This window comes from Myotis yumanensis, unplaced genomic scaffold (assembly GCF_028538775.1).
Source record: "Myotis yumanensis isolate MYYU_CA2020_CCGP unplaced genomic scaffold, mMyoYum1.0.hap1 SCAF_7, whole genome shotgun sequence".
Lineage (NCBI taxonomy): Eukaryota > Metazoa > Chordata > Mammalia > Chiroptera > Vespertilionidae > Myotis > Myotis yumanensis.
This window is the reverse complement of record NW_027223758.1, coordinates 80,945,244-80,972,258: the sequence shown is the minus strand read 5'-3', so window position 1 is coordinate 80,972,258 and position 27,015 is coordinate 80,945,244. Positions and strand designations below refer to the sequence as shown.

General features: G+C 42.4%; 1 protein-coding gene across 2 annotated transcripts in view; it reads right to left on the bottom strand.

Annotated features, from left to right (window-relative positions):
- Nucleotides 1-27,015, bottom strand: part of SETBP1 (SET binding protein 1) — a 347,277-nt gene that overhangs the window by 8,557 nt on the left and 311,705 nt on the right. For both annotated transcript variants that reach the window (XM_070421073.1, XM_070421074.1), the window contains exon 5: nt 19,483-19,653. In XM_070421073.1, coding sequence (XP_070277174.1) covers nt 19,483-19,653 — 171 coding nt within the window. The remainder of the gene's footprint in view (nt 1-19,482; nt 19,654-27,015) is intronic.

The following is a 27,015-nucleotide window of genomic DNA, read 5'->3' as shown; positions in this document are numbered from 1 at the left end:
TTCTCCCTTCTTCCTTAGAATTTAAATTAACCTTCTAACATTCTTGGCCTTAAAAGCATTTCTGAAAGGGATGGCAAGTTGCCTCTGCTGGTGAGGTCTCTGCAAGGCAGGGCTGGTCGTCAGCCGAGTACTATAGATCTGCTTTCCAGTTCGGAAGCCATCGTTTAGCATTAGAGTTTGCAGGTGTGGGGGATTTGTCACAATATAAAGGTGCTTCCATTCTGTTCTTAAAGTCATCTTACTACAGGTTGGGGTTTCTCTGAAAATGTGACTAGCTCAGTGGTTCTCAACCTGTGGGTCGTGATCCCTTTGGCGGTCGAATGACCCTTTCACAGGGGTCGCCTAAGACCATCCTGCATATCAGATATTTACATTACGATTCATAATAGCAACATTACAGTTAGGAAGTAGCAACGAAAATAATTTTATGGTTGGGTCACAACATGAGGAACTGTATTTAAAGGGCCAGAAGGTTGAGAACCACTGGACTAGCTTGTTTAAAGCACAGTAACTACTGGACTGAAGTGACAGATTCCTCTTAGGTTTATTGATGAAGAGCATCTTCTCTCTGATGCAATGGCTTGTAGGACCCTGGTCTTGGTTTTGCTCCCATCTCCCATTTCTTCCTGGGACAAGTGAAGCTAGGAAGTGAGGTGGGCAGCCTGGCTGATGGAGAGGTGAAGCAGTGAGGTGTGCCGGTGCATGTGTCGGTGTGCAAATGCTGACATGGCAAAGGCCACCAATAGTAAGCGCCCCAGAGTATCTGTCTCCCCCAGATCTTCTGGGATAGGGGTTCAGTAACTTGCCCTGCACTCTCCAGCCTCTGCAATCTTGTCCACACTGCTCACCTCTTCTCTGCCTCTCCAATCTGGTCCAGTTTTAAGTCAGTAGCCTCCCGTATGGGGTGCACATACCCCAAGAAAAACATACTAAGGTTTTTTATTTTATTATTTGTATTTTATTTAAAGAATAAAAAGTAAGTTAAACATTCTAATGCTTAATATATAGAGCAGCCAGAGGCCCTTATTTGGGCTGCATATCAGATGGTGTCACCTCTCAAGGTGGGCAAGAGGTTCTGGGAAAAGAAGAGGCATGTGCATTGGAAGGGCTGACAGGCAATCCATTGGGTTGTTACTTTCAGGGTGTTGTCAGGTCCTACACTCTAACTGCTACAGCAGGTCAGCCTCCATGGTTCATTTTAGAAAATTAAGATCTTTAAGAAGAAAAAAAATTCAAAATATTTTGTAATAGGATGAGGAATATCCATGAAATATGTTATATACCACACAGAGTTTTATTGTTTCTCTCAGCAAACTGCATAAGAGTTGTCATTTTCAAAGATGAATTGCAATTTTCTTGTACAAAAAGACAGGGTTCTAAAAGTTCTCACCTTTTCTGTGCTGTCAAGGAGCTATCAGTAATGTTACCTAGCAGCTGTTAAAAAACAAACAGAAACTTAATGTCCTTTTGGAGTAAAATGGGCAAGGAAGTAATTGCTTTTAGAAAGAAACACACAAGGGAGGTAGCATTTTTGAAATGGATTGAAAATGTTTTCATTGTTTGTCAATTTTGCTGCCAAAAATGATATATTATAACCTGTAAAATCCTTTAAATCTGCAAATTAAAAAATCTTGTAAACAGAGTTAACTTCAAAATGATGTTTCAGAGATTTGAACTTACTAAAAAATATAATGCCTTTTGATATGCAAGAGCATTTGTTTATTGATAAGGAAATTAGTTAGCCAAATTTCATAAAAAAATCTTTGCTTAATTGAGGGGAAGTATTAAAAATATAGTATTAAGCAAAATGATGCACTTTCTCCTTTTGGATCTATCTATAACTAAAATATCCTTTTAACCTACAATGTCTGTATTGAAATAAACTAAATTCAGAATCAGACCTTCAAACTGCTTTATCATGTGTCAAAGAAACGAGTTTTATAAAAAGAAGTATTCAAACTAAATCACTTGGCCCTCCCTAAAACATTATTAAAGTTAGTGTAACATGTGGATGACAGTAAAAATGTTTTTTGTTTTGTTAACAATAAAAAGTTCCATGAAATTGAAAATTATTTTAAAATATTATTTATTTCAGATTTATCTCAACCTTTTAAAGTTCATATTTTAAAAAATGAGTGTATATATTCTGAATATGTATTTACATGGAGTAAAGCTTCAAGATTATGTTACTGATATCACCACATGATCAAACTTTTTGACTACTTTAAAGTTTTCCTTTCTTTTTCTAACGTCCTGAAGAGTTTATTCACTCAATATTTATCCCTAGATCTTCTTGAAGAGACAGTAGTGTTCCTCTTCATTCCCCTATAACAGAGAACACAGTTCCTTTCTCATAGTAGATACTGAATTAATATTTCCTGCTGCACGGCTTCAGGTTGTAAGCTCCTAAAGACCAAAGCCTGCATATTTTTAATCTTTATATTCCCCAGAGCACCTTTAATTGAATTGCATGCAATTCCAAGGCAGTCAAAGGAGTGTCCTATCCACCGAGAGCTTCTGGAGAGGGATTTGATGCTGACCTCCACTACTTGGTTAGGCCGCTCTGAGGACCTGGTCCTTGTCCTTAGGTTTTTAGAATTCCTGACTTCTCTGACCATGAGAGAATAATACTAGTTATTTCATGAGCTGGGTTTTATACAAACCACTGGTGGCTTTGGACAGAGGACGGTAGTGGTAATGTGTCTCCAGAGAGAACCTGAGCTGAGTAAGGACACTGTTAATTTGCTCGAGGAACCCCTAAGAAAGGTAACCTGGACTTTGGCGGGCTTGAGAAAGCTGGGTGAAGGGGAGAGCTCAGAGATTTGAGAACTAGCAACAGAGGTGATTACAGATGCCTATAAGGCACACTGTACACCTTCATCAATAGGAATTGTGCAGGGTGCGTCCTCAGAAGAGTCTTTGAAGTCTGTGAGTTTTCCGGGGGGGTGGGTGGGTGGGTGATATTTATTAGGATCAGAGTGTTGTTTTCCGAGGCTTTGGGTAAGGAGTGAATCCTGAGTGGCAGCACTCATAAACGGAGGAATACTAGGGCCATGTAGCCCTCGTCTGGTTCAAGCAACTTTGACTTCTGTAAGTTGCACGTGGCTCAAGCCCTGCAGACTGACTAGACAATGTGAAAGGCTGAACAGAAATGTAGTTGATGCCAAAAAGTTGAAAGCTCCATCTGTCGAGTCTCACAGCATGCCAGGTGGTCACATGGTGGGAAGGGGGGTTCTCACCCTGTCAATGGGTTCTTTGTATTTTTTTCTCTCTCAAATATGGCATAGCTATATCCTTAACCATAAATATCATCCCCTATATAATACTCCAAATATTATAGATGCATATTCCTTCTTGATTGTGAGAGTATTTTCATACTCTTTTTTGAATTTTGAAAACAAACAAACAAACAAACACCCCCCTAGAAAAACAGGGAAGAACAAAGAATAATGTAGCAAACAGGATCTTATAAAATTTTTTCACATTTTAAATATTTAGGCTCAGAAGAAACAAATCCTTGTTGACCATCCTAGAACTTCAAGAATTATATCAAATGGTAACTATCCATGTTTTGTTTTCTTCCTAGTCTTAATAATTGCATTTGTTTACTTAAAAACTTAGCCAAGCTGTTTATGATCTGATAGAAAACATATCCACCAAGACATTAGAAGAATGTTGTCTTGACTTTTCATTCTTTAGTTCTGTGCCTCCAAACAAATCTCTTAATTTCTTGACAGGGAAATTACCTCGAGATAAATATAATCCTATAAAAATAGTCATACACCTTCAAGTCTTCTCTGTTCTAGGTAAGACATCCTTTATTCCTTCATCTGTGTTTTATGAGATGAATTCTAGACTATATTCCATTTTGATCACCCTTCTCTAGAGGGTGTTTATCTGCCAAATCTCATCTTAAACTTTGGTGCCCAGAATTGAACTGATCTCCCAAGTATGAAGTAATTAGTGCAGAAAAATTGGGTTGATTAATTTCTATGATCAAGGAACTATGCATCTATCAATAAGGGCTATATTAAAAAAAAACAAAACTAAACTAAACTCAGGTGTTTTTTTGTAGCACCAAACACACTGCTGGCTTGTATTAAATGGAAGCTCAATTAACTCCCTTAAATGTTTTCATGTAAACTGCCACAAAACTGGACTTTGCTATGTGAAATTGTTTTTTGAGTTTAACTACAAACCTTCTTTTTAAATCAGCAAAGTTTAATTCTACTGGTTTCAATCCAGTGTTCTAGTCTGTTGTGAAAGTTTGGAATCTTAATTTTGCTTTGTCAGAGGGTGCCCAGATTTGTAGGGATTTCTATGGGGTTTAATACCCTCCAAGTTAATGACTGTCTCTTTAACTCTTTCTGGGTATGATTCAAGTGTCTCAAATGAATACCATTGTTTCCCTCTTTATTAAACTTACTAGAGGCCCAGTGCACAAAATTCGTGCACTCATGGGGGGGGGGGGGGGAATCCCTCAGCCCAGCCTGTGGCCTCTTGCAGTCCGGGAGCACTTGGGGTAATGTCCAACTGACGGCTTAGGCCCACTCCCTTAGCGCTGCTGCGGAGGCGGGAGAAGCTCCCACCACTGCCGCTGCGCTTGCCAGCATGAGCCCAGCTCAGGGCTTCTGGCTGAGCAGTGCTCTCTCTATGCGAGCGCACTGACAACCAGGGGGCAGCTCCTGCATTGAGCGTCTGCACCCTGGTGATCAATGCGCATCATAGCAACTGGTATTCTGCCGTTTGGTCAATTTGCATATTAGCCTTTTATTATATAGGATTGAAGAAAATATTTCAATTTATACCACAAAGTATTCCTGTATTCTTCATAAAAACAATAAGCAATTTATACCCATTGCTTTAGACGTTCACATATTTTTGTGTCTATCTAGTTAATAGATGATGGATGTACCACAGAAACAATAACTTTGCATAGCCTACAGGTGTGTGTCCAACTCTATTATTTCAGTCAAAGAGGATATTGCATCTGATGTTGAACTGGGTAAAATATCTTACATTTATCTTTCATCCAGAGGCAATTCTCCAGCTTTAGTGAGAAAGAACAAGACAAAAGCAAAATGAAACAAAACAAAACAAAACTAGGTGTGGTTCCAGTGCTTTCCAATTTCCACTGGAATTTAGTTTATGATTCAGATTTAAAGGTTCTCACTGATATTTTCATCTTGATACATTCTACCCATTCTTTAAAACTCCAATTAAGTCATCTTCCTAAAAGCCATCTGAGGACTCTCATTTCAACATTAATCTTTCTGGTCTCTTCTATCTAGCTTGCATCTCTCTGACATCACTTGACAGTCTGTCCTGTATTAAGGAGATGGGATTAATCTACCTTTAGCTCTCCACTTAAATTGTGTTTTCTTAAGGGACAAGGACAATGTCTTAACCATTCTTACTCATTCTTGGAACAAATATATCTTGAGCCATACTTTGTACCAGGCACTGTGCTGGGTACTCTATTCCATGCCCTGCCCATAGTGACCAGCACAGAGCTCAGCTGGCTTACTTGAAATCAATCTACGTGATGTGACCTAAACTGAGGATTAACATCTACTTTTGTAAGGTCTGTGTATAAAATATGAAAGGATTCACTGAAGGGAATCCAAGTCACTGTAAATTAAATCATATCCTCACCTATTTCAGTAGCTCCCTACTTTCCTTGGGGCCCCATTAACTGTTTGGAGTATCTAAGCTAGGACCAAAAGCATGGAAGTACTGAGAAATAGATTCTGATATCCAAACCACTCCATAGGAGAAATGGTCTTTCAATGATAAAAACAAGTTTGGAACTTACTGAGTTCCATTAAGCAAACCAGCTTGAGTATTTAAGGCCACAGATTGATTGAAACCATGGGTTCCCTGGAAAATGGAGACAAATATCAATCTATATATATATGTCTAAGCGACCGAACGACCGAACGACTGAACAACCAGTTGACTGGTCGCTATGACGCACACTGACCACCAGGGGGCAGATTCTCAATGCAGGAGCTGCCCCCTGGTGGTCAGTGCGCTCCCACAGCGGGAGCGCTGCTCAGCTGACCAATGCTCGCCAGATGCAGGGCTCACAGATGGGACTCTCCTGATCAGGACTGACTGGGCACGAGCCCATGGCAGGTGCAGCAGGGCCAGGATGAGTGGGAGCGGCAGGCAGGAGTGGCAGGCGATGTTGGACTGCTGGTTTCGGCCTGATCCCCATAGGCCGCCTGGGGGAATTGGGCCGAAACCAGCAATCCGACATCCCCCGAGGGGTCCTGGATTGCAAGAGGGCACAGGCCAGCTGAGGGACCCCACTGGTGTACGAATCTGTGCACTGGGCCTCTAATCCTATCTAATAAAGAGGGAATATGCTAATTGACCCTCACACCATTGCAAAGATGGTGGGGCCCACAGCCAATAAGGAGAGAATATGCTAATTGACTGCCACGCCCTCAAAGATGGTGGTGCCCACAGCCACAAGATGGTGGCACCCAGTCCCCTCAGCCCCACCAAGGCGGCAGGTGGGCCCAGCCTTGCCACACTCCTGCCTCTGGAGTCCCCCAGTCCCTTCAGCCCCCCAGCTGCCCAGGGCCTGCCTGTGGTGCAGGCAAGCCTCGGATGGTGGCTGCCCAGCCACCCAGGGCTGGCCCAAGGTGCAGGTAAGCCTTGGGTGGCGGCTGCCCAGCCAACCAGGGCTACCAGAGGCTTGCGCTGCTGGCAGTGGCAGCAGCAGAGGTGTGATGGGGTGTCACCTTCCCCTGATCGCCAGGTCGCCTCCCGCCCCTTTGGGCTCCTGGACTGTGAGAGGGGGCAGGCTGGGCTGAGGGGACCCCCCCCCCCCCAACAGTGTATGAATTTTCATGCACCGGGCCTCTAGTATATATATAAAAGCCTAAGTGACCGAACGACCAGTCGACTGGTCACTATGATACACACTGACCACCAGGGGGCAGATGCTCAATGCAAGAGCTGCCTCCTGGTGGTCAGTGCGCTCCCACAGCAGGAGCATTGCTTAGCTGACCGATGGGCACCAGACACAGGGCTCATGGCTGGTGAGCGCTGCTGTGGTGGCATGAGCCTCTCCTGATAGGGACTGACTGGGCGCAAGCCCATGGCAGACACAGCAGGCCCAGGATAAGCAGGAGTGGCAGGCAGGAGTGGCAGGCAGCATTGGACTTCCGGTTTCAGCCCGATCTCTGCAGGCCACGCTGAGGGACCCCACTGGTGCACAAATCCATGCACCAGGCCTCTAGTATATTATATATTAATTATCTAACACCAAAATGAGAGAGAGAGAGAGAGAGAGAGAGAGAGAGAGAGAGAAAGAGAGGGGGAAGGTAGAAAATATGAATGGTTTTTTCATTGCTGAACATTTGGATCAGAATTATAATGGTTTATTGTGGGGGAGTGTCCACATGCTCTCTTGGCAAATACCTATACATTCAAGTTCTGAGCAATATACCAGTTCTTTTTTTGTGTTTTTTTAAGTTACTGCTTTTCTTTCCTTTTTTTTCTTCTTCCTAATATAAGCTTGGACAGACTCAAGGCAGCAAATACTCCTTCCTCAATTTAAGACTTGACAATTTATGAGGAAAAAGCTCATTCATCATATTTCCCTTTTAGAGACCATAAATTATTGGCTCATATACCATGTGGCTTGGATTCTAGGAAAAGTTAGCATAAACAAACCCAAGTTACAATTCGTGGAGTAAGAGAGTGAGTCATAAACAAAACACAGACATATGCTCTCATATAAATAAGGGCCTGGATCATCAGCTTCCCAAAGTCTGCTTCCCATTAATTACACAACAGAATGAACTTTCCATATGTAAGCCCAAATCACTTAACTCTGGCAACTTGTGGGAGACAAAGACCAGGATTGTGGCTTTCATTTAGGCACCAACTAAACTGGATTTCAAAATAAGAAAAATCCTCAAAATACCTTCAGCTTTTGGAGGGCATGAAAGTCCCTTGGAGGAGGGTTTTGGAGCATTGAAACTCCAGCAACCCAGGGATTCTGCTCGAGGCTGGTCTAGATCCCCTGCTGAATTTAAAGCTAATATCGGGCTTACTCTTTTTTGTTCTGAGCTCTGTCATCTTTATGGGAAAGCCCTGGGTCCAGGCCACACAGGGTGTTCAGACATTGCTGGGATCATGGAACAGCTACAATTCCCTCTGTTAGGAGGTCTGCTCTGTCTTTTGAACCTGTCTATTGATAGCACAAACTCAAGTTTCTTCATGTTACACGAAAACTCTCTGGTCTATCTTAAAGAGGAATCAAGGAAACATATAAGGACTCCTAGGGAAGAGGATTCCTCGGTAGGCGAGACGCTCTGAGAGTAGTGGGAGCAGTGGAGCTCTCTTCTTGTGTCCCTTTCAAAAGCGACCTCCTAAAACAAACTAGCAGAGTTAGTAACAAACAACTGAAATAACAGATGTCACATTTCAGAAGTCCTGGGTACAGGAGAGGAGAGAAAAAGGAAATTTATTCTTTGCTAGGGAAGGTACACATGGGTTTCCACCATTCATTTACTCAATGATTATGTAATGTCCACTTTCTGTATCATACTATTGACCATACAAGGTAAGTGCAATACATCATTCCTGCTTTCATATGAAATTAAGGGAAAGAAGACACAAACATTTTTGGAGAATCTACAGTGCAGTCTACAGTATTTCACATATTTCCTCATTTAATTAGCAACCACATGAGGATACTATTAGTGCTATAGTACAGATATGAAAACTGAGACCTCAGAGATTAAATAATTTTCCCAAGGGCACATATTTTATTTTATTTATTTATTATTTATTTTTTAATCCTTATTCAAGGCTATTTTTCCATTGTTTTCTGAGAGAGTGGTAGGGAGGGAGAGAGACAGAGAGAGAGGGAAACATCGATGTGAGAGAGATACATCAATTGGTTGCCTCCTGCATGTGTCCTGGGGTGGGAATTGAGCCTGCAACTGAGGTATATGCCCTTGACTAGAATCAAACCCAGGACCCTTCAGTCCGTAGGCCAACACTCTATCCACTGAGCCAAACCGGTTAGGCAAGGGCACACATTTTAGAGATTATGGACTCAAGAATTCAAGCAAAGGCTGCCCCATTTCAAAGCCAGTTTCATACAATAGATATACCCTTACGGAAGCAAAAATAAGACAGAGTTAGATAGGAATGAGGCTGGGATTTCCCTGTTAATTTCCCACTGTTGACTGCACTGGAGTGCCAAATTTCTCTCAATTTCACAATCTCAAAGAACTCTTCCAATCCCCAAATTCCATAATTTAATAATACAAGAGATTACTACAGATTCCCCTTGTTGCTTCTGCTAGATTATGTGTTCCTACATAGTGCTTGGATTTTGTGACTCACTTAGGTTCCTTTGTTTCCTATAGGGAGCCAGACAGCTAATATAATGAGTGAAGTTGGACTGGATTATAAAGGAAGGTAGGGGGGCTGGAGGGGGACCCGGGAAACTAAAGAGAATGGGCCTGATGCCCAAACGTTACTCTGTGTCAATCAATTGCTGGCAGGTAGAAATCTGAACCAACAGTTATTAGATAGTCCGAGTTTCAAAAAGCCAGAAATCTTGATTATTATGTAAATCTGCTAACATTTCCCACCTAATTAATTTTTAAAGAAAGGTATAACCCTCTGGAGGCCAGTCAAAATACAATTGCAGGGGGCTACTGGCCCATGGCTACCATTTTGCTAACGGTGCCCTTCAGAATGGTCACTTGGCCTCATCCGAGAATTTCAGGAACTCCAGTTCTGACCCCAAACTTCCTTTCCAGCTTCCTCTGTTATTTCCACATACACCCCAATCTCAGAGATGTAAATGACTCTCTCCTATTCTTTCTGCATATGAATTCCATTCATCCTTAGAAGGCCACTCAACTCTTCTTTTTCCAGATCATCTCACTGTCTTCCGAACTCCCTTAGTACCACTCAGTTGGAAATCAATGATCTGTCAGTTGCTAAATGATAGCTCCATTACTGTCTGAGGTTATTCAATCTATTCATTTTTAAAATATTATTTGGTCATCTCATGTTTTGGAGTCAGGCCTTCCCAAACAGTATGAGAGTTCCTCTAGGGCAGGTCTAATCTTATCCTTACATGTATCAAAGTGACTGGTGCTTAAAAACTCTTGACGATTCATACCAAAGACTTATAGAAGTTTCAGTAAGATGAGCTCCATATGGAAGTTAATACCCTCACTGGTGGTGGTGGTGTTGCCGGGGGGGGGGGGGGGGGGGGGGGTTGTGCTCTAAGATAAGGGTATTTGGAGGGTGGAGTGAGGATAAAACTGCTAATGATAATTAATGGATGTTATGATCTGAGTCATAAAATGACTAAATTATGACTTAACATGATTAAATCATAACATGACATGACTTCATTTCTGACATGAGAGGGGTCATAAAAGTGATATATGGTTTTGACTATGTGATTGGTGTTTTGATCTGTCATTTCATTTCTTTCTCACCACTGCCTAAAAGGCAGTTTTTCCCATTTCACTGATGAAGAAACTGAGACTCAGAAGTCTCAGTTAGACTCAGTGACTTACCCGAGGGAACTAGTTAATCATTACTGCGGGCCACAAAATCCCTGACCCTTGAATTCCAAATCCAGCTTCCACTATGCATTTGTGTGGTAGCCAGAAGGATTCCAGGTTTCCTAATTCCTACTCAGGTAATATTTTGTAATTAATTTCTTCTTTCTGGGCTCAATTTTCTCATTTGCAACATGAAGGGGATGGCAGAGGTGCCTTCTAGACTATTCTAATGAGGTCTAGTCAATTCCAGTTTGAGTATCAGGAGGCCCAGAACCCCTGGGAGAATACCCTGGTATTACTCGTGGGTCTCAGGGGTAGAATGGAGAGGGCTTATGGGTGGGTGCTATGTCTGTCTGTCTGTCTGTCTCTTTGCCACATCTGTCTACAATCCTTACTCTGTTCTTTCTCACTGCCCCCTTTCTCCATGACTCTCTTTCTCTGTCTTTCCTTTCTCTGAGACTGACTCCTGCCTGCCCAGACCACTAAGGATCATTCTTAATGACAGTCATTACACAGTTCTTCCACATTGCCTGAGGCCATTTCCGCAGCAATGAGCAGGAAAGACCTTGCCCCCCTTCCCAACAGCTGGGCTCAGTATGCCAACTTCACTGGAACCAAGTTTTTCAAAAACTCTCCGTTAATTACAGGAAACGCACAGCACTGTCCCCACCCCCTCTCATTAACACAGTTGCTTTCAGTCGCCACTAAATTATCTCACCGCCATTAAAACAACAATCTAATTAGACTTGTGGAAATGGAAAGTGCCAGTGAACACGGCAGGCATAGCACTATCTCAAAACTGATCGTAAAATATTCCTGCCCTTGCCTTCTTGGCTGCATAAAATCTACCCCTGTATGAGCCTCCTTTCATTCTTTTCCATTTATAAAGAATATTTGATATAAAATGAGTATCTTAATAGAAATCGCTTCACGTATGGAGGGGTTTCTTTCTTGCGTTTCTCTGAGAGCATGGAGTCCTCATTACAATAATCGCACCTGACTCCCCCTGAGCTGGGGCCTCACAGCCAAACCTCCCACTGGGCTTCAATGGAGGTGTGAATGATACTATCACTGGGAAGAAGATAAAATGTATTATTATCATTACTTTATTTTTAACAGGGTCTGACTGTGGCAAGAGGAGGTTGGGAGCATAATCTGTAGGAAGCATTCAAGAAGATAAATTGAGTTAAATTTCTCAGACAGACTTTCAAACCTGTCATTAAACCTTTTGTCTTCTCTAAAATCTCAGCTCTGGAGAGAAAAAAAAAATTAGTTCAATCAAGTCCAGACCTGTTCACGGAGTTTCTACTATGCACCCGACACTGTGTGAGGGTATTCACGCCCAAATATGATTATGTTGTTTAAAAGCAATACTCCCAGCTTTTGCTTCTCTTATTTCATCCCATATAAATCAAGGGATTTATGGGATATGTAGTCCTTATTGAATGAGACAAAAACCTAAATAGGAAATGGTTGCTTCCCCTGGGAAAGCAACGCTCCAGCCACAAGACTATCATATGTAAAATAAAGTACAACCTAGGCCAATGTCCAGCTTTCCATGGAGTGGCTCATCCTGAAAATCCCACAGAACTTTCAATTGAAGGGAGACATAGAATCCTCCTTCTCGGAATAAACCCATAGCCATGTACTGCACATATCATGCCATATAGGCTGACTCTTGAACTTGACAATAACCTTCCCTCAGGATATCCTGGTGTATTAGCTAGGAGCTGGTCTGCCATAACTGAACAAAGGACTCTAGAGGCCCCAGAGGTCCCTCTCGGGTTGCTCTCTATGCTGAACATTCTTAGGATGGTTTGCTATTTCTGGTGCTGAAATGGAAAATAAAGGCACATCACTGCCTTTCAACTCTAAAGAATGTAATGCAAGAGTATGCTTTTTCATGCACCAGATGGTTCTGTACAGAAAACACTTGTTCAACACATTTTGACTAGTATTCAATGATTATCTATTATTTGTCCACTTCAGTGCTAGTTACTGAAAATAAGGGAGTGGATAGTCCAGCCTGGGACACAGGCATGAGAACACAGACACTGTTAAATATAGAGACCAATGATCAATGGGCTTACAGGGAGCCATGGGGCACAGAAGATGTGGTATGCTAATTGGCCATGGTGTGGTTCTCAAATTGGGTGTAAGGGAAGGCATCTTAGAGTTGAAGGCACTATGCTGAGTCTTAAAGAATAATCATGAATTAGCCATCCAGACGGCTTGAGGAGTGGGTGAGGGAATAGTCCAGAATGGAAAGCCCAAACAGCAATAACCATAACAGCAACAGTAACAATAGCAACAATAGCACTGGTTTGCTGAACTCTTCCTAGGGGCAGGCATGCAGCCAAGATTTTCACCAGGTCTATCTCATTTAGTCCTCCCCACAACCCTCTACGCTAGGTGGTATGCTTTCCATGTTCATTGAGGTCTGAGATCACCCAGCTGGTAAGTGCAGCCCTGAGATTCAGGGCAGGCCACTGTAAATAAGAACAAGTCCAGTCAACGAAAACACTGCATGGCCTGTGAGTGGTGATAAGAAAAAATGAGCCAAAACTTAGAAACAAGGCAAACAGAAGGGTGTTTGTTCTTTTGGAGTCCTAGAGTATTCTATAATTTTATGGGCCTGCCCAGTGATTATTAACTATCTAGGCTAGGGGAATGTACCTTTTTTGGATTTGCTATCCACTACTGATAGCAAATGCCCAGACTGTGCCTTGTAATATGATAACTTGCAGGTTTTTGCCTGGATGCAAATGATTTCTGTGAAGTAGAAAAGATAACTTTAGAGGTTATGGTTTTATTCCCCATTAGAACATTAACTGAGCAATCTTGCTTGATGTTCTTTCTCTGATGGCCACATTCCCATAATGCCCTGTTCCTCTCATTCTTCCTTGGACCAGTCCGGTCACCATGTTGGTTTCCTCAACAAAGAGTTGCATGAATATTTGACATGAGTTTATAGTTTTTGAAAACTATAGAGAGAAGACTCCAGAAAAGTTTGGTGCTGATGGCATCTCCAAGGAGATTCAGGTTGGAGCAGAAGGCAGAAAGCCAGATCCTGGAGTTTTGGTGCCTCTCTGAATGCTTACAGCCTCGGGCACGGGATCAGCTAAACTGCTTTAGGATGTCCAGATTAAATCAGACAAGAACTTATTTCATCCTTTTTGGGCAAAATTAAAAACAAGTTTTTGGAGTTTTTTTGTGTGATGGGGTCTTCAGGGAAGCAAAGAGGCTTCCAATCCTTCAGGGCCCAGAGAAGAGGAGGGGGGAAGGGGGGGCTTTCCAGGAGCCGCACATTCTGCAGAGCTCTAGGCAAAGAGTCATTCTGTGCTGCTTCAAAATGGGTTCATGAGTAGCACTTTACAGACAACTTGAATGATTGGTTTCTAAAATAAAGCTTTATTTTTCTCTAGATCTTTTAGTTTTTAGGGTTTTCTACTGTATATTTTAAATGACTAGTCTGGACTTTCAGGAATTTATTTCATAATTTGAAGACTTCTTCAGTGTATGTACTTATGGGCCTTGAATGTTCCAAAACCTGTTAACTCAAAGAATCATTTGCTCTATTTTGGTTCTTTTGGAAGACCAGACTTTTGGCTACAGTGGCCTATTACTTTGGTTAGGAGTTCCAGATCATGATCCCACATAGGACAAAAAAACAAGTAGTATAAATAATTTTCTAATTCTCAAATTCCTGGGCATTGCTTTATACACCTGGATATTATTTCATTATTCTGGGCCTCTCTCCATAAATGGCAATTGGTCAAGAGAAAAATTAGGTATCACAAATTTGGGAGTTAGAAGCAATTTTCATGATCATTTTGCTCCAGCTACTAGACCACTGGATTTCACTCTGATTCCTTAGGATGAAGAATCCATTCTTTTACTTGTAAAGGTAATTTTTCAAGCTTAAAGTTTGCATCTTGATTATAGGCATCAGTCAGTTCTGGTTGGACTGATAGTTTGGTTAACAACTAAATGGTTTATCTAATGTATATAGTCTCTCCCTTCAGAAGCAAAATGTCTGAAAATTTAATAGACTTTGAAATTTAAATAGTTTCACTTACTCATAGGCTCTGGTAGTTTTAAATAAGGCAGATCCTTTAGTTTGAGAGAATAATGGCTTAGCCTTGATGCAAAACAGACATGAACTAAGCACCATCTTCACTCTGCTCCCCTCTGGTATCTTGAACTGGGCTACCCCTTGAACAGTGTGTGTGTGTGTAAGAGAAGAGAGAGAGAGAGAGAGAGAGAGAGAGAGAGAGAGAGAGAGAGAGAGAATATGAGGAGGAGGAGGAGGAGGAGGAGAAAGAGGGAAGAAGGATATGTCTGCTTATTTTCCTATCATCCCTACACTAGACTTTCAGGTATAGAACCACAGAGATTATGTTTCTTTGGCATTTTACTTAGTTCCTGCAGAATTTGTAATCTACTTAATAATAGTCTTATCTTAAATACAAAGGTGGGGCAAGTTTCAGCAGGAAGATAATGAACTTCTACTCATTGCATGACCTCCCTGAAAAGTTAGCTCAATATGTAGATCAGAAAAATTAGCCTGACCCATTCAGGTTTGTATTATCTGATATGGTTAGTAAATTATGATTGGGATTGTGCAATAGAAGTTATTTCAAATTATGCAGCCCTTTGAGCAAACTTTATTGAAGCTTTTACTGCATTGGCCCTAATTACTCACAGTAATGATGCACTGCTCCCTGGAATGAGACCTTCCTTGTGCCAGGGGACTGTGACTGATCAATGGCTATCGAGCAGTTTGATCAGGAAGGCTGAGCTGCCTGAGAGCAGTTTGATCATGAAGGCAGCCACCGCCATCCCTTCCTCCCAGTAGCTCACAAACTCACATCTTCTCAGTCTGGCCACCCACTCCTGGAACCCCTCTTCTACACCCCCCCTTCCAAATCAATAACTTCATAATCAGTATGCCTCCCAGACTCTGAGAAGTGGAAAAATTGCCTTAATGCATGAACGCACACACACATACACACACTTGAGCTAGAAGATATATTTAAACCTCTGAACTGCCTTCATTTCTCCTATATTATAATGTTTATAAAATAAAGTGGAAAAATGTTCCTTTTTTTTCTTTATAAAATAAAATGGGAAATGTTTCTTCTTTTTCTTTTTCCAAAGATCACCTGTTTGAAAAAGTACTGGTGGAACCATAGACTAACTAATTACTTGGCAAGTATTTACCCAACAGACCCCCTCATGTCTGTCAAATGTTTTCCATTTGATTGTTTAGCAGTTCCAAGGCTGACCATCCTTTTCTCAGATGTCTCCCACCACACTGGGTGCTGGATCAGCACGCAGCTGCTGACTCGCAATCATTCATTTCAGTCAGTGGTGATTTACTGAGCAGCTACTATGTGTCAGGCACTGTACCAGAAATTTTAGCATCCATTAATTTTAAATGAAAGAAATTTCTAATTAATGCAATTATTTCGGTATTTTATCTCAATAAACTCTTAAGTTAATTTTGCTGAATAAGCCCCTTATATTTTTACTGTTCTTTCTTTTTTTCTTTTTTTTAAATATATTTTATTGATGTTTTTACAGAGAGGAAGGGAGAGGGATAGAGAGTTAGAAACATCGATGAGAGAGAAACATCGATCAGCTGCCTCCTGCACACTCCCTACTGGGGATGTGCCTGCAACCAAGGTACATGCCCCTGACTGGAATCGAACCTGAGACCCTTGAGTCTGCAGGCTGACGCTCTATCCACTGAGCCAAACTGGTTAGGGCTACTGTTCTTTCTTTTATTGCCCTTTGTACTTGTCTGGATCTTCAAAACCATTCTCTAGAAAGGAAGACTTAGTGGAAAATAAGTGGATTTCTCTATACAGCCACAGGTAATTCTAGATGACCTTGCTTATAGTGAGAGATGAGTAAGGGGATTCTAAAAAAACCAAAAAAATAAGCGAGTTGTCTCATCAGAAATGTAGATGACCAATGCACAAACACCCAATCTAATGAAATCAAACCCAGAAAAGATTGATCTCCTGCTGTGTGCCTGACACTGTTAGGCTATCCACCCGATCAAATTATGAGTTTTGCTCACTGTTCTCTAAAAAAAGTAGGAGTCCACCGTTAGGGAGAAAGCAACCTGCCTTGGCTAATGTTGAGCCTATGACAGAAGTAGGATTCCATTGGAAACCAGGTGGTCAATCAAGAAGTTGGGTCCAGTCCCACTGCATGACCTCATGCAATTTCAAACTGTAGAGATTCCGAGGTTTCTCTGAATCACACTGGACACGAGCCCCGCCTGTAGGACCTAAGTTCTCTCTGGTTTGTAGGAAGTGGCAAATCTGTGGAGAGCAGAATCTCAGGAAGGTCTGGCCACCAGCACCGGGTTGGATCTCTGTCTTCTTTCCCCTCAGAACTTCTGCTCAGCCACCTGAGACCCAGAAGTGGACCAGATCTGTGAAATTCTCATGAGGGTCTCAGTTTATCACTGCCTACAAATAAACAACAGCACATTCTTGCATCCTGAAACAGGAGAGCTGTGGCTCAGCTCTTATTACCAGACAGGCAGGTTGAAAAGTTCAAGACCCACCTGTTTCTATGCCCCTTTGTCATATTTGTAAACTACTGAATGCAAATAGAGTCCACAGGAGGCTGGGATCCCAAGAATGTGCTCTCGAACACTGACTGGAACAAGTTCAGGGGGAAGAAAATAGGGGACCACCTGTCTGTCTTTTGCCCCTGGGAAATATCTGTGCTTGGCAAGCAAAGGCGGAAACATGCAGGCTAATTTCTAAATCCATAAAGGGAGGTCTCTGGAGCTTAACCGACAAGGGCGAGGAAGCAATTTTCTGGGTGGGCAGTGCAGACTGAGGCCCCAATCTTTCGCTCCAGCTGAGTGATAGCTTCCCGGATTTCCAGGCAGGACATCAGCTCCCACTTCCGGGACTGTCACATTGCCCCCCCCATTGCCTGCCTGCACCACCCCTCCCCCGCCCAAGGAGCTGCTGATCCATCAAGACTCAGGATAGCTTCCTCCCATTCCTCCGTGTGTTCCCTCCTCTGACTTCTTCCTGTACTCCTCGCTGACATTGTTTACCTGACATTTCCACCAAAAACTTTTCATTTCACATCTAGCATGTGAAAGATGTGAAGATTCATGATCATATTTGAGAGATGATCCCATGCTTTCAGAGCAAGATTTCCCAAATGGCTGGTGAGAACACCATTTCCAAAGAGATGCTGAGAGCTATTTAAGAGCTATTTCATGAAAAATAAGATTTTAAGAGGTATTTCATGAAAAATAGGTTTTGTGGTCAGATGAGACTGTGAAATTCTGAAATTCTGTGTCTCTCCGTCCAGGAGCCTCACAATGAACTGGTCAATTAAAGGCTCTGAACAGGTCTGCAGGAAGAAATCAGATGTAATAATACAACATTCTCCACATTCATTTAACTATGGAAACATCTTTTATCACAAAACACCTACTAATATTTTGCTGAACTCACTTTAGGAAGTGACCTTCCAAATACCTTTTCCTATTATATCAATTAGACTCATTTTCTAATTACCAATAATTTCCATGAAGGAGGCAGGTATGTAGACAAGTTGAGTTCTCAGCTAAAAAGAAAAAAAAAGCAACCTGCTGACTTAGAATAAGTTTGATGTGAATATTAATAACCAGTCTCGCCCAGCTGGTCATGACCAGGAAGTCATGGTTCATTTCCAGATCAGGGCACATGCCCGGATTGCGGGCTCAATTCCCAATGGAGGCAGCTGATCAATGATTCTCTATCATCATTGATGTTTCTATCTCTCTCTTCATTTCCCTCTCTGAAGTCAATAAAAATACATTTAAAAAATAATAATCAGTCTCTTCTTGGGCTTCTAATCATAATAGTCATTTCTAAATACTGCTATATGCTTAACATTGACCAATGCATTAATTCAACAAACATTTATGAAATGGGCCATCATTCCATGTGCTGTGAGATAGCAAGAACCTAAGTCATGGATTCTACCTCAGAGTTATGTACAAGTCTTTTGAGGAAGAAGAGGTTAAATAGAGGACATTTTTCATGTGGAAGGTGAATGCATAGTACAGACACTGGATGCTGCAGGCATTTGAAAGTGGTGTGGCCTCAAAAGTCTGTGGGGTGCACGTAGGAATTGAGTAAACCTGTCCTCAAAGAAAGGAGTTAAGCCAAGTCCAAGGCCTACCTTCCTTACAGTTGGAATGAGTGTGGCAAAGTGGGGGCTGGTGAGGGATTGGTGAGAGGGAGTAGAGGAAGGCAAAGCTTCACGGGTATTTGAATAAGGAATTTATATTTTATCACCTGCCTGTGAGGAGTCTGGTGACTATTGAGGGATCCATGACATCATGAGGGTAGAATGAATCAAGGCCTCAGGGAACTCTGATTACTGTCTCCTAACCCTGGAGAACAAGATTGGGAAATGCAGTGGTTGGGAGCATGGGACCAGGACCTGGGTTGGGATCCTGACTGTGCACAGGTTCTTGGGGCAAGTTCCTTTACTTTTAGCTTCATCATCTGAAATGAAGACACAAGCATTTATTTTATAGAGTTTTTTATGAGTTACATGAGGTAGCATATATAAGGATGCTGAGGTTTGTAATTACTAAAGCTTGACAAAGAGTAATTGCTATCATTATTTGCTGCTTACTAGATGGGCATGTGTTAGGATAAACTGGAAAGCTTCTTCAAGAGGACTTTGCCACTAGTTTCAAGGTGACCTCCATCCTTGTTAAACCTCCTCCCACTTGAAAAATCCAGGGCTGCAACAGCACACCTGCTCAGTGGGGCAGGTTGGCTAAGCAGAGGACTCTTACCTGTACTCCATAGCACACTCCCAGGAGGTCTTCTCCACGCCCACCTTCTCTGGGGTGAACCCAAAGCATCTGAAAAGTGCTCACCTGCATCTGAGGTTGCTGCAGACGCAGCGAGGAGAGATAACACTGGGGTGGGTGGGATTGCAACACTGTCAACCGCAGCTGGCTTCTTCCTGGTCATCATGGTGGACACGGAGCCCTCGTTCTTACTATGCGTTGCCGTCTGGTCCACTTTTAAGTGGGGACTTGGCATCCCTGAAAAACAAGAACCCCAAAGCCTGCAGTTATTTTGAAGAAACAGGAAGATAGACAACATAAAAGCTGAAAGTGATCTGAGAAAATTCTTAAATGATCTGACCTCCTTCTGGTATAAGAATAACATTTTAGAATGTTCAAAGAAAAAAAAAATTAGCAGCATGACTGGTTTTGGTATTGTGGCTAAAGTTAGTGGTGAGGACATTCCAGGTTGCTGCCTGGAAGTGGTGTCAGGGCACAGGCCTAAAGAAGCAGTATACTCCTCCACCAGGCATGCTGTTGCCTGCTGAGGATCACATAGGCCATCTCTACGGAGGTTGTGCTGTGTGCAGCATGGCGAGGAGAAGTGGGACCCACCCTTGTGAGGCTGCTCCTCTCAGGCAGCAGGGGAGACAAGACTAAATGAGAAGAAGTTGTTGGGCAGCAAGTATGGGCGGGCTTGCGTGTCCTTCATCCTAGGTGCTGGGGGAGTTCTACGCAGGTAGGGACTCATGTGAAAAAAAGTAAGAAAAGACTTTCCAGAGGTCGCGCTAGAACAGCAAGAATGAGGGATAGTCATATGATGCCATAGATGGAGAAAGGAAGAGGATCTAGATGAGGACCAGCCTGCTGGAGGCAGAAGATGCACTGTGGGGACTGCTGTGTAGCAACAGTCACTGAGCTAAGCAAGAGCAGACATAGGACCTTGGAGTGTCTGGCCACGACAACCATCATAAGTCATGCCTTTATGGTGCCGAGAAGCCTGGGAAGGCTCTTGCGAGGTGCCTCTGGAAGGGCCTGGATATTCACTATATGACAAATCTTGGAGCTATTCTGGAACCATGTTTCCTGGGCTGGAATCCAGGCTCTTGTACTTTCCAGCTGTGTGATCACGAGCAAGTTACTTAACCTCTCCAAGCTTTGAGCTTCCTTAACTGTACAAATGAGATGGAACGCTCTCCTAGGGGTGGTTGGGAGCATCCAGCAGTCAGTCTCCATAAAGTGCTTAGACCAGTGTCTGGCACACAGTCGATGCTATGTAACTGTTTCCCATTATTATTATTCCTATTATTGCAACTATCGCTAATATAACCCACTGCTTCCTCAGGCCCAGCTGAAACAAGGCAGCCAGGTGTCCTTTCTCTTCCCTGACAGGACCAAGGATCTCTGAGCACCTTCCACATCCCAGCTGCATAATAGTGACTCTCCGACTCACCCGAGCATAAGTGCAGAGGCATGAAAGTTCTGTATCCATGTCAAACAGTCTATAGCAGCAGTTCTCAACCTGTGGGTTGCGACCCCTTTGGCGGTCGAACGACCCTTTCACAGGGGTCGCCTAAGACCATCCTGTATATCAGATATTTACATTACGATTCATAACAGTAGCAACATTACAGTTATGAAGTAGCAAGGAAAATAATTTTATGGTTGGGTCACAACATGAGGAACTGTATTTAAAGGGCCAGAAGGTTGAGAACCACTGGTCTATAGACTAGAAAATTGACTCAGAGTTTCTTCATTTGCAGGCTCTATGCCACTGGCAGCAACAAACAACAACACGTGGGGCTTTATCATGTGATCCTTTTTGTCCCATCCCAAGTAACCTGAGTGATACAGTCCCCTCCCGGAGTAACATTATCTTCCACCACAGGGATCAGATCCCTTGGGCCTAATGACAGTGGTGATCCATGTAGTGAGGAGGTTACTATTTTCTTCATTTTACAGATGAGAGCAACAGATTTCTGAGAAGTTAAGAGAGAACTGACCAAACTCAGACAGCTCCTAATGTCAGAGCTGGAAGTTTCCAAGTAGCCAGATCATCCTGCTCCACCTGTCCATCTTCTAACACCTGCCCACGACCCCAATCTTCCAATGGCCTGTTTCTTGCCAGGATGCAAAGGGCCTTGTACTACACCTGGAAAAGACACTCTTCCAGGAACCTAAGTTAGAACCATGTGTCCATGCTGACATTTTCATTTCCCTTCCACTCCCGTCCCCCAACTCTCCATCCCAGTCTCTGAACCTCCCGCATCAGATGCTGAGAATAATAGGTTCTTTTGGATTTTATATTTCACAGCATTTTGACAGTGAATGTGGACAAACATGAAATTCTATGATAGAAAGACTGCAAAGTGCAACCATCTCAGAGTCAAGAAATGTGTGTAGAGTGTCCATGTTTCACATATGCAGGTGTGCCAGGGACAGGTGAGTACACATGTATAAACATGTAACATGACACAGAATCATCCACAAGGACACGTACCCAAAGAGTTCACACACACAAAACTGTTTATTCTAAGGACAGGAAGCACAGGGAAGATTGGTGAGGAAGGAGGAGTTTTTATTTTTATTCCTTAGCCTGTGTTATTGTTAATATATTTAGAATCACAAACATGCATTAAACAAACATACTTTGAGAAAAATCTACAAGTCTATACCAGAGCATGGGTATTGGGAAGATGGATGCATCTGAACAATTGGCTGCTAACAGATTTGAAGTGGAAACAACAGCCCTTGGTCTGATACAAATTCTCCACTTTGATACGGGGCAGGACCACAGCCGTGTGTGTTCCTATCAGACCACAGCCGTGTGTGTTCCCATCAGATGGATGCAGGCGTACTGTCCACAGCTCACCTCTAAGCTCTCAGAGGGTTACTGGACAACAGCTCCTGTGGAAAACTCACTAATACGTCAACTTTGTACCTGTGGACCCAGGTTGGGCAAGTCATTCTTTGCTCGCATTATGACACGCTCAGAGAATGAGCCATAAACAGGATTAGCAGGTGGATATTTAACTCTCACGTGGGAACAAACTGATTTCAAGTCATTTTGGTTGTACCCATTTTCATGCAAATGTTCCCAATCCAAATTAGTCTCAGTCCACATCATTTCATTAAAGTTGATCTGATCATATCTCTATTGGGCATACTTTGCTACTCAAGTGTTTATGTTAGAGAATATGTTAGAAGTAATAAAATGACACTTAAAAACACTCTATAATTCAGATTGTCACTATTTAGCTGTCTTGAAAACTCTAGATAATTTAGGGTTTTCTATTATAGTACTGTTTGCTAGCTGCCATCCAATGAATTTGAAAACAAATTGGAAAAAAAAGCGGGGGGGGGGGGGGGCAGCAAAGCCCTGATGTTTTTTCAGACATTATTGGGTTTTGAAAGGATTATGGAAACATTCCAAGGAATACAGTAAGAATAAGGGGTAAGAATACTGGGTAAGTTTTAAACAAAGGCTAACCTAACAGCACTTGTAATCCACAAATTTTGCCTGAGAGTAGAGGTCTCAGGAGACCAGAATGAATCACTTCTTGGGAGAGAGCATGGGGCAGGCTGGCCCCTGCAAATCTTTGTTCCCCTTCATTCCAGGTGGCCGCTGACGCTCCATGGAGACATCCCCAAATGGCCAGGTGAATGTGAAACAGTCCAGAACCAAGTTCTCAAGACGAAAAGGCTTTCATCTGGGAAGGGACCACTATGTCAAATTCAGACCCCGACTGCGTGGACAGCACACTCGGTAGATGTGTTCAGGGCATCCCCAAGCCCCAGTGTAGGACAAATTGTACTGTGGCTTTTGTTTGGAGGCCAGCGCGTTTGTAAAGGAGGAAATAACAATGCTAATAACTCTGTGGATCCAACATCTGTTCATAATTAAAGACAGAGCCAAGAGGAAATAAAAAAAAGCTAAGCCTATATGAAAACATTCTGTTATGACCTGTTGACCTCTATTGATACATTTTGTTCAAAGTCTTTGAAACTGTGCCGCAGCCTGCCAAGGGACAGGCACTCATTTTCAAAGGTAATTTCTCATAGAGCACTTATCCCCTCAAACCTCTACCTGCACACCGTGTTTGCATTAGGGACTTGATTTATGGATTCCTACTCCTCCAACGCAGGAGCTGACTTCCTGTTGCCTTGGTTACCTGGAGCTCAGTTCAAGGTTAAAGTACTCCCAAATCAGAATCAGAGGCAGGCGCTGCATAGAGCCGCCAGGTTATTGACTGCCCCAGGATGCGAAAAGGTCAGAAACCAAAGCACTGCTTACTGCCTTCAGGGTGAGTCAATAGCTTCGATATTTTGATTCTGTTTCCTCCAAAGTAGTAGTTGCTGTTCAATTACCTCTTCCCCAGGTTGTTCAAGGTCACAGGGGTCACAGAGGAAAAGCAGGCTCTATGGGGGCTAGCTTTCCCAGGATCCCTTTAATAACCTCTGTGACCTTGGCTAATAAAAATCAGCCTCACCCTAGAGTAATTATAAAGCTAGTTATCTTCTTTATCTCATTTTCTTTATGGGAAAAACAAACAAACAGAAAACCTTTGTGGGATGGCTACCATTTACTCCCCTTTTCTAGATGAAAAAAAAAATGGAGGTTCAGAGAGGCTACTCAACTTATCTAAAATTACATAGCTCTTAAGAGGAGGTAAGAACTAGTTGGGTCCTCATCTCTTAAGTTTTTTTTAAATGAAGGGACTGATGGGACCATCATCCAGGGATCATCTGTAATTCATTTTGTAGCATCCACTGCAGATAATGTATATCTGGAAAACAGTATGTGATTAATATAGGCTTGTTGAACACCTTAAGTTTTTTAATTATAAGATATGCAAGTGCAGATGTTTCCTGGTGACAAAGGCCAGGCAGGCACAGTGGGAGAGGCTGACACCTGCAGTTAACTCCCTGGCCACCTTTAGGTGGCAGAATGCAGGGCTGGGCATGGACTGGGAGGTATGCTATATTGAGCAGTCAGTGGCTTTTAATCTTGCAAAGAACTTGGACATGCATTGTGCAATTTGCCCCTTGCTACATCCTTGTGGGTAACAAGAGGCAGATGGTGAAAGTCCAAATTCACAAATAAGGAAACTGAAGCACAGAGGTCTAGGTGGTTTGCCCAAGCTCACATGTCATGTGTGTGGAAGAAGTGTTAAAATCCATGCCTCTTGATTCAACGCAATGCTCTTTTCCTTTCCTAGAACACATTGACTTTTGGGTAAAGCAGTAAATAACCTTTTTCACAAGAGGAAACTGCTCCTAAAAACTTGATAATAATCCCCTTTCTTATATACTGGTTGTCTTTTCAGATTTTTTACATTGCACTTTTTTCTTTTGCAAATGAGTACCACTTATGGCAATAAGTGGGATATATGTTACAGAAGAAAGTGAATCAAGCCAATAGATACCCTTAGGATTTGGGAAATAATATTTTTCTGTGTCAAGGTCAATAAAAATGTTATTTTTGTTGCATCGTCTTATTCCTTAATTCAACAAATACCATCCCAGGGACATGGCACCAGTTAAAACAGTTGAAGTCCCTGTTTTATAAGAATTACATTCTAATAATTTCTGTGTAGCATAAAGTGTCTATACCAGAAAGATCATAAAGTGCTTTTCTAATCATCAAAAGGCAGAGCCTCTGCTATCCATATAGTATCTGTGGGTGAATTAGGAAAAGGCATGTAGGTGGATAGAAACTAAGGACACAGATAGAAACCAAGGCAAAGAGAGGGCACCTATGCGAAAACAGACTTGGCTTCCCATGTGCAAATGCATCCCCATTGCTCATGGTTTGGAGCGAGGAGAGACTGAATTTCAGCCCCACCATCCCCTTGAGCCAGGTACCTGTGGACAGTGAACAACCTGCTGGATCATAAGTGGTGGCCCTATCAACATGTATTTTGTGGCCAATGACTTTTACTTCATTCTAGGACCTTGAAAGATGAAATTCAGGCAGGGTCACTCTTAAGTAAAATACTATTCAGTGAGCTTAGAATCAATCACTTAAAAATCAACCATTATTGCCCTAACTGGTTTGGCTTAGTGGATAGAGCGTCAGCCTGCGGACTGAAGAGTCCCAGGTTTGATTCCGGTCAAGGGCATGTGCCTTGGTTGCGGGCACATCCCCAGTCGGGGGCGTGCGGGAGGCAGCTGATCAATATTTCTCTCTCATCATCGATGTTTCTGACTCTCTATCCCTCTCCCTTCCTCTCTGTAAAAAATCAATAAAATATTTTTTTAAAAAAATCAACCATTATTTGAGTGCTGACTAGCAAAATTTGGAAGATGTTGATCTCTGTCTTTCCAGAGGAGGTATAGCAGTGGAAAGTGGGATAGGATAAATACGTACAAAGCTGTTTAAATGAGACAGGAGGCCAAATGAGTCCTCCACGAATTTGGAGGAGAATGAGATCTCAGTGGGATCTGAGGTGGCCTTGTAGTCTTCCATTTATTAACTCAACATTCATTAAGAGCCTGTAAGTGCCAGGCACCATTAGTCATGGGAAGGAAATATGAATGGGACCAACCAGACACTCAGAAAGACAGAGAGAGGTACAAAAATCCCAGTCTTGAACAATGGGTAGAATTCAATGGCTAGAAGTGGAGGGGACGACCTGCTAGGGCGGTGGTCTTCATTGTGTAAATGAGACAACAGTGCTTGGGATGGGTCCTTCAAATCAAATATTGGGGGATCCACTTTAAAAGACAGTTGGGAAAAATAAAAGCATATCGATTTGTTAAGTAGAGTTGACACATGTCAACTCCCTCCCAGATGTCTTATCACCTTGAACAGACTACAGCAATATGAGTTAATGTTGTGTAATTATCTGTGCACTTCCCTGCCAGTTTTTGTAGGCAACTGAAAGATTCTAGAGGTTATGAACCATGTCTTGATTTCCCAATACTTAACTTGATAGATACCAGATTTTCTAAAGAGGATGGATGAATGGATAAATGGAACACACCTATTGTTCTAGGCCCAAAACCTCTGGGGAAGATGCCCTAACTACTTCAGTCCACACATGGTCTTCTATTCTAAAACTCCTTTTCCAGCATAGTATAAAGTAGAAGTGAAGAATATATTCTCTGGAGTAAGACTACCTGCTTTACTAGCTTTGTGACTGGGCCAAGCTATGTCAATTTTCCATGCCTCAGTTTATTTATCTGTTAAATGAGGTTTTTGTGAGGATTAGAATAATTTACATATTATGGTAGACAGAAAATAATGCCCCCTGACCTCCACACCCCCTTTCCCACCAAAGATGTCTACATTCTAATGCCTACAACCTGTGAATATATTATGTGACATGTTAAGGGAGAATTAAGGTTGAAAATAGAATGAATGTTGCCAATAAGCTGAGCTAAACATAAGGAGAGTATCCATGATTCAATGTAATCAAAAGGGTCTGTTCAAGTGAAAGAAGGCAGAGTGAAGAATCAGAGAGATGTGGTGATGGAGTGGGGTCAGAAAGATGCTTTGCTGCTGGCTTTGAAGATGAAGCAGGGGCGGGAGTTAGGGAATGCAGATGACTTCTAGAAGATGGAAAAGGCTGGACATGAATTCTTTCCTGTAGTTCCCAGGAAGGAATGCAGCCCTGC